Here is an 8,880-nt window from a genome sequence, read left to right as displayed (position 1 = left end):
GATCCCGCGATCCTCGCCCCGACGGCGCGGGCGGGGCGGCCGAGGGTCGCCCTGGAGGCATCGCCGGGAGAGCTGAACTGCCTGTCCAGCCCTGGGGAAGCCCAGGCACCCGCACCTGGGGAAGTGCCGGAGCCTGTCGTGTTTGGCCAGTTGGGGTTCTCGGCAATGCGTGGCCAAGGGGGAAGAAGAAAGAAGTCTTCCTTCTTTTATTGTCGCAGCTGATTGAAACTTTTGAATGACAAAAGCATCCAGGAGTGCTAAAGGTTTGGGAGGGAGGGGAGCTTTTAAGTTTTCTTGGAGGGAGGGAATAAAACCTTTCTTTCTGCAAGGAATCCTAATTATGTTTAGTTGACAGGTGCAAGAACTGCTTGGATAGATGATTTTCCTTTGGGGTGTCTGACCTTTTAGAAAGGAGTATTTTATTTGAAGGAGAGGTTTGCATTCACTGTGGGGCTCGGCAAACTAGGGGGGGATGACCGGGAGGAGGGAAGGGAAGGCTATTTGTGTGTGCATGTGTATTGGGAGTGTGTGATACCCACACAATTTTGAGATCACTGTGGTAATGTGTAGTCTGAGGCAATAAGATGTATTGACACTAGGAAACAACAGAATTAGCAGCATTATTAAGTGGCTTTCTTGTTGGCAATTTTAAATTGAATTTTTAGTAAAAGTGACTGACAATTTCATGTTGGCCTTGTAATCATGGTAGTCACTAAATTTTTTTTACTCTGCCCTAATTGCTTAGCCTCTGAGCTGTTATGATCAGAGCTTTTAAAGGCAGTGCAAATGACTGCTGAAATCCCAGGGCTGGGCTCTCAGCTTTGAGTGGGTGAAAGTGCTGGAAAGTACATCAGAAATCCTATGCTCCTTGGATTTTTACCTTCTGGAGATCAAGGTGGGAGGGGTTCCCAATGTGATAAATTCTCTTACATGCAGGAGATAGTCAAACTTACCCACTATTGCCAGCTTCCCCGAAGCTTTCCTTTTCTCCCTTTCCAGTTCCCTAATTGGAGCTTGCCTCACCCTGCAGGCTGTGCTCATGGCATGCACTGCGCCCGGTCCTCTGGCCAGCACAGCACTCCAGTGTTTGCATTGCATTGCTTCCAACGGCCGGCCCAGTTTGCTTTAGTCATTGAAATTCTGGCTGAGCCCACTTGATTTTGTTTGTAACTTGAAACAATTTCTCTCAGCAGAGCCCCAAGGCATGAGGATGGCCAGCCCTAAAGCCACTGGGCTCTCCTGGGAGATCACTTGGCTTGCTATTGCTCTCTATGCTCATCTACAGGTAGGTAAAGAACTCTTTGCTGTTGTCATGCCTGGTCCTTTATCAAATGATCTTGCTGCACGCTTTGAATTACTGTTTTGAAACAGAAAGCTGCTGAAGGAACTGCACTGTAAATAAAAGACTCCCAGTGAGAAGGTTTTCCTTTCACCAAACTGAATTTCAAAGACATCCATGTGGGAAATTAATATTCTCTCTCCTTCTAGTAACCTGACTTTACCAAATGGGGACCAAAGGGAGATCTTTTCAGATATGCAATGCCATGGGTCTTTCTAGGCAGCACAGCTGCTCTTTGCCCCTAGAAGTTTTAGCACCTGATAAGTGTTAAGATGCTGTGAATGACAAGAGTTACATAAATACCTGGGTAGAAACATCTAAAGCACTTGGAAGTCAGTGTTGGGGGCTGGGGAAGGTGGTCCAAAAAGGTCTTTGCTTCAAGTGTTCAATGAGTACAGAAACCATGGAGGAAAACCATAGCTGCCAACTGATCTATTGCCTGACACATGAGCCTAATCAGTTCCAAGAAGTGAGTATTTCAAGAAATATGGTGTGCTGGCATGCAGCAGAGATGTTGTTACAGTATGTCATTCTCTATACTGATAGTTCCCACAGCACAGAATGCTTGAAGGATTCTTCAGTCTTAAATACACACATATCCAGAAATCCTTAGAAAAGGGCAGCTAAATTAACTGGAGAATATTTTTTTTTAAAAATGAATAGCATTGTTTTTTGAAGCAGTGTAGTAGTTTTTGACAAAGAAATGAAATCTTGGTTTTAAATAAAATCAGTGTTACTGTTTGCTGAAATAATGTTGTATACTGTTTGTACTATTGCAATGTGGAGAAATGGTGATTAGAACTGGAGCCTGATGTGCTGGACAGAAAATAAATGTGCATCCTAAAGAATTTTGAATTGAAGGACCACACAGCAGGCAAAAGTAAATTCAAAAGCAATATGAAGAACTGAGGAGGCTGTACTAGAGAGCTGAATAAGCTATGATCAATTTAGGGTGGACTTTGAAGTTTAAGACAGTAGGAATTGGGTCTCCAACACATCCTTGGTAGCACTGCTGAGTGTGCTGTGAGTCATTTGGCAGCTGATGAATACCTCTGTTTGTATTATGGTTGCAGCTAGTCATGAGAGTACACTGGTTACTTGAGCAAAAGACTCACCATTGGTGTAAAAATTTACATTTGTATTAATTGTGCAGTAAAACACAGAGCATTCAGCACATGGCCAAGCAGATAGGGCCACAGTGGCATCTCCTCTGTGCTAGCATTTTTTTATGCAAGAACAAAAATGTTACTGATTTGCTGTGCCTGTTCAGCATGTATGTTTGTGTGCAAGCAGTTGAGTGATGCTGTAATAACCAGCCCTATAAGACACCCAGAAAGCAACATATCAAGTTCCCATAATACTTCTGTTCAAGATGAGAATAGAAGCTCAGGGAAGGGAAATGTCCAATCTGTGTTTGGGCCTTTTGGTTAGGAAGGGGCCATTTTATTTTTTGTTTTACAATATTTTTCTTTCACAATATTTTTCTTTCATGTTTTTCTTATTGTAGAACTGGAACCAGTAGTGGCATAGTTTCCTCTTCACCACGAATGGTTTGGCATAGCTTCACTTGTCTCTTTGTAATAAAAACAACCAAACACATTGTAGTAATCAATAGGCTGTTGTGAGTAGCTTTATGAAAATTTCAATCCAGGTCAATTTTTTCGGTCTTGATTGTCCTTAAAAATATTGTAATCTATTTGGCATATATGAGTCATTAGCACTTAACCCCAATCTTGTAGGAGGCCTTTATGCTCCTAAGTTTTAGGTATTTTATCACAATTTTAGGCACATTAAAGATATTTTATATTATTTAACATAACATTTTTGGTATCCAATAACCATTAATTCTTTAATTGGTTGCTTGGGGCCATACTATATGGACCACACACAGTAATTCTACCTTAATATTGTACCATAACTTCCACTTGTGTTGTTTTTGGCTATTAAAGTGCTTATGTCTGGAGCTAATCAATTAGAAACAATTGGATGCTGGGCAAGGTCACAAGTCTATGTCGTATCACTTATGTGCAATTGATTAATTTCATCCTGCTTGAGGCAGGTACAGAATAAAATAATGACCATTTTAAAAGAATGTGGTGGAAATGTGGTATGTGTGTAATGCAAAGAAAACTTGAACATGAGAAGTTGTGAAAAAGAGGTAGCTGTTCCTGAGAAGAAATGGAAGTTAACTTTGGTTATAGGAGCTCTTTCTGATTCTTCCCACCATGGTAACAAACACAGTGTGGTGCTTAGCTGGGCTCCAAACTGAACTCTGCCCTTTCAGATGTGCAGTGTCTCAAATTTGACAAAATTACTTTGTCAAGAGCAGATTAGTCACTATACTAGCAGGCAAGTCAGGTTTCCTAGGATAACCCAGGGAATAGCTTACCACTGAGCATTGCTGAGCTGCTGTTTGTTAAATCTGCTCTGTGACCAAGAGCAGTGACATAAATCACTCAGGAAGAGATCACTTATGGGTAGGCTTTGGCTCTGTTCTTTTGCAAGTATAGGGCCTACTTTTCCTCCCATGTGCCAATATAAATGGATTTAATGGAACTGCAGTAGTGTAAAGCCAATGGTAATACAAGCTAATTACATTTGTATGTTTTTCTTTGAAAAAAATCAAAGTACTCCACCATCAAATGGTAGCAGCTACATGGAATAATTAATTATTTCTAAAGATTTAAATGACGACTCTATCCAAAGAAATTACTGTGCTCTACAGACTATATGTATTTGAGAATGTTAACTGTATCCTTCAAACTTGTATTTATGGCTTTATTGTGTAAAAGGATCCTCATTTTTCTCACATGGTAGCAGGAGAGCTATCAATACTACAGATTTTAGGAGATGGTTAAGCTAACAAAATTGAAGTATCCAGTCCAGTTTTGCTGGTTTTATGTGATCTCTTGAGTACATATGGCTTCATATTAGTAATGGAACAGGCAGGATGTTCAGCCTGGTAACCACTTAACCTTGTGATAACTTTTTATTACACCATCCAGCTAGATGCTGTTAGATTTGTTATAAAATCTATGTAGGACTGTATATCTTTATATTCTTACTAGTGGATTACTGGCAGGAAGAAATGATGGCTAGCAGATTCATATAGGCAAGTATATATCATCATGAATTTTACACATGGATTCATTTTAGATTTATTCTCTGGTATGTTGTTTTCAAATCAGGATATTTTCTTAGGTTCTTCCAGTCCAAATCAAACTTTCTACAAGTCAGTACATTTCACCTCCAAAGACTATGGGATTTCTGATGTCTGTGGAGGGAATAACAGCAAAGACACCATGTCTGGATATTAAGAAGTATTAGCTCTGAGTTTCTATGGAAGGGAAGGTTTCATAGGTCATATATTCATTGAATAAACTCTTGGTTGCTTCCATGATTTATGTTTCTGCGATCCCTGCCTGCATTAGGTTTTTTTCTAACTATCTTTGATATTTTGGATATGAAGGATATACATACTGAAAACATTATCGTATTCAAAATGATTCTGCCATAACCAATCTGCCAAAAACTACCAACATAGTAAATGTCTTTAAGACTGAGCTTTGCAAGGCCAAAAATCTGATGTCCATTATATGACATAGTGGACTTGGAGACCATCTTTGTGGAAAACCTTTGGATTATTGTTTTACAGTCACTAAATATGTTGCACACCGATGTCCAGAAAATAGATTATGATCTACATGCCATACAATGCTGAGGATTCTGAAGTCTCCAGTAACTTTGATCAGAAATATCAGGATGAGATTTGCAAGTCCTGAGTTAAATCTGCAGCAGTTTTCCATTTCTGACAGGTTGCCATTCTGCACCCATCTGGAGTTTTGCCACCAGCCTCGAAAGGCCTGGGGTTTTATTCTTAGTTTGAAGACTGAGATGCTGCTTCTAAAGACAAATAACACATCTGAGGCTCTGTAGAAGTGCTCTGACTTAAAATATTCATTGCTATTGACAAGGTTGCAACTTGGTGACAGCATTACCAGAAAACTTATGTAAGTTTCTGAACTCGCTATAAATCTATGACTGATAATGATTGCTCAGCCAGTGCTCACAGGATCTGAACTGCTGTTACCCTCAATTTGCAATCCAAAAGAGTTGAATGGGCTGAAAAACTGACTCGTGTCTTGTGACTTGAGACACAAACTATGTATGAATACTAAGGTTTTAAAATGTACTCATAAAAAGTTAGAGTCAGCTATGGGAGATGACCAAGAGTACAGATGTCATCAATGAAGACATCCTTTTGCTATCTTATTTATTCTTTACTATGATAATTTCTGATGAAGTTATACTAAAAATTAGACAGAGATTCTCAAATCAGTTGTGTGTAGAGCTGAAAACTGCTGATTCCAAAACCAGAAATCCAGGAGTTGAACACTTTAGAGAAGCCTCAAGTGCAGGAATAATTTCTCACAACTGCCAGTGGCTTCTAATGTTTCTTCAAAAAGTAGTCAAGAAATGAAAGAATAGCTCTAGGATGGTCTTTAGTTTTAGAAGAGACTTGAATGCTTAGTCATTGATAATTACTCATTGAGGTCTGCTTGGTGCAGCTGGATCCTTCTTATTCCTTACCAAATTGAGGCGTCAATGGTACTGAGGTGGCAGTTTTGCACAGTGCATTCCTTCCTTTGCATCCCAGAAAATGTACATGATTGATTGTACTGATATTAAAGCCCTTTTACTGTTCATCCAGAATTCATGATTTAGTTATGCAAAATAATGAGTTTTACTTCAAAAGAACAAAAGTTTTTAAATCCATGTCCTTTTTGTTTGCTTTTATTTCTAGAACCTGTAGGGTTCATATATTTGTCTTGATCTGCAGTTTTGGGGCTTGAAACTTTCCTTGAAATATTTCTCCATGCTCACTTGAGTCCCCAGGAACTATGGTTTAGGTAAACACCAAATATAACGTGCAGTGAAGGGGTAAAGTATATTAATTTCAGTGATAGTGGGAGCAGATTTATAATTGTGCCTCTCTACTTGTTTGTGTTGTAAGGCTATGCAAGAAATCTTGAGCACGAGTTATATTATACTGTGCAAATGTTGTACTTTACTGTCAGCTCAGTGTGTTTTATGGTCTATCCAATTGATAATGCTGGTGATAGTCTTGTGCCTGTGAACAGTTCAACACAGTCTTACTTGAACAATTCCAGCGTAATTCTTATTAGGCAAAATATCTGTAAAACAGAGAGGGTTTGTGTCTGATGAAAGAATGGGTTTGTTTTTGAAGTAGAGTTTGTTAGTGAGCACAACATTCCAGAAAGGACATTGGATATAGCCATGGCAACTCTGGAGAGACTACTAAGACCCACATAGGAACCGTATGGCACTGCAGTTCTGATATGCCCTATGCACTCACTTTATTGCCAGTGATAGACAGTAATTCCTTTAGGATTTGAAAATATGCATATACCTTTCTTTCCCATGAGAGGAGAACTTGATATTCACTGAAGCCTATAGACACTTGTCAAGTGCTCTTGAATTTAGGGGTCAGATTTTCAAAATGTCCTCACTCTAACTTGTAGAAGGAAGTTCAGTTTTGAGAACTCCCTTTCTGATGATCATCAGCTACACAAAGCTGTTAAATTAATGCAGGAAAATGCAGCATTTTCAAAAGGCTTTGTGGAGCCTTTGTTTTGATGACTTTCAGTAAGATTTGAGACACGTTAAACACAAACACTGTTAGGTTCTTTACTGCAGTGGTAGGTGCTTAGCTGGATTTTTCAAAACAAGTACCAAGGTATGTTTCAATTAATCTAATGAGAGCCAGGCATTAGGTGCCTTAAGCACTTAAAAAAGTCTGGCTAAGTATTTCTCATCATATTTAGCTGATTAACGCAAAATTTAACCTTAAAATTCTTTTGAAATAGTAGGTTTCTGGTGTGTAAATTCTAGTACTTGAGTGTATATATTTGATAATATTTGAGCAGTGCAAGTACTAGTGTCACATGTTTCTAAAGGGAGGGCAGTTTTTGAGAACTTAGCCTAATAAATCCCTTCCAGACAGCATATTACATAAAGTGTTTAGCAACAATGTTATTTCTGTTTCTAATTTTGTATTTATTAGATTTAACATCATTACAGAGAGAAAATGAAAACAGTATTCTCAGCCTGTTTTGAGAAATGTGGTTTCCAAGAATTGTCAGTTTGTCATGCTTCTGGATGCACTAGAAACACAGTGAATGCAAGTCAGCTCAGCTAAATTGTGAAAATGTATTAAAACTGCATTCCTGATTGCAGTGACTAGAATGTCATATGCTAACTGTTGTCATTTGTGTCGTGGTGGGAGGTCCCAACTGGTTAATGAGCCTGGTTTGTAGCATTAAATAAGTGGAACGTTTGTTTATATGTAGAATCATGTATTTCTGTATTTATGTAATGTTTTTTTCTGTCATCAGGTGCTTTGCCAAAAATTGTAGCTGCTTAAAATTTATAGGACACAGTCTCCTGTTAGTGCAGGCAGGCAGAATGGGGTAACACTTGCAGTGTGGATATGTGAAAGGACCTATAGAGGCTCACTGTATAGTAAATGAAGGCGTAAAGAGGAGATTTTTAGCTGCCTGATCTCTTGCCTTTTAGAATCATAAAAGTAAGATGACATGGACACACCTGCACTGCTACAGAATGCAAAGAGTAGGGGATTGTGTTTTCTCAAGCTCTGTTTGGCATTAAGTGTTTCCTGGCCTGCACCTTGCTGAAGCTCTGAGAAGATTGCAGAAACTGGCTTTATTTCCAGCTGGCTGATTCAGCAAGAAATTAACTAGCTCCAAAAACTCCCCCCTCCTTTTTTTTGCAATTTCCATGCTTGTATACGTGGCTGCTCCAGGCCATCTACTGGGATGGAGACATGTGGAAAGGACAATGCAAGTACTGGTTCTGATAAATTCAGATTTGCCTCTTCTGATGGGAATTTTCCTTGATTTCCAAGTGACTGCAGGCACTTGGTGTAGCAGTGGCATGGAAGCAGAAGGCTAAACAAGCTCTGTGCTCTCTGTGGATATGTAACAAATGAAATATGCTAAGATGGTTTGGCTTCCTCTCTTGAGAGTCTTCTCTTATTAGATGTTTTCAAGGTCTTGTTACTCATTTGGTGTTTTGTTTTCTGGAGTCTCCAAATGCTTTTAAACTGTTGAGTAACATGAATGTTGGCTGAAAAATGCAATAGCATAATAGTGTCTTGAGTATTGTCTGCTTGGTAGATGAAGTTCTAGTTGGAAACTGCCAGGTACATACAACATATCAGGGATTCTTTCAGCTGATCTCATCAGCACTTTTGTTGAAAGCAGAAGAGGCAATAAATCTATCACCAGAGAGATGTGCTGTGTGTGCTGTATGCTATGTGGAGGATTTTGCTAAAGCCACTAACTGATAAGACTGCTTGAAGAGGTTCTGGTTTTGTCCCCTGATTGTATAACTTCATATGAATATAAGGTGCTTTTTGTGGCTAACAATTACATGTCTCCTCTAGACTGGTGATTCTCAGGTGAGTCTTTTCATAGAACACCAGCCCAGAGCCTGGCAGC

General features: G+C 39.2%; 1 protein-coding gene across 1 annotated transcript in view; it reads left to right on the top strand.

The window, feature by feature from the left end:
* The first annotated feature begins 1,204 nt into the window (after window positions 1–1,204).
* The window catches only part of ADAMTSL1 (ADAMTS-like 1), a 175,773-nt gene continuing 168,097 nt past the window's right edge, over window positions 1,205–8,880 (top strand). Inside the window, exon 1 of the mRNA XM_009071781.1 lies at window positions 1,205–1,285. Coding sequence (XP_009070029.1) covers window positions 1,205–1,285 — 81 coding nt within the window. The remainder of the gene's footprint in view (window positions 1,286–8,880) is intronic.

The sequence above is a fragment of the Acanthisitta chloris genome, unplaced genomic scaffold (assembly GCF_000695815.1).
Source record: "Acanthisitta chloris isolate BGI_N310 unplaced genomic scaffold, ASM69581v1 scaffold9873, whole genome shotgun sequence".
In the NCBI taxonomy this organism is placed as follows: Eukaryota; Metazoa; Chordata; class Aves; order Passeriformes; family Acanthisittidae; genus Acanthisitta; species Acanthisitta chloris.
The sequence above is the reverse complement of the archived record's forward strand: the minus strand, read 5'-3'. Positions and strand labels throughout refer to the sequence as shown.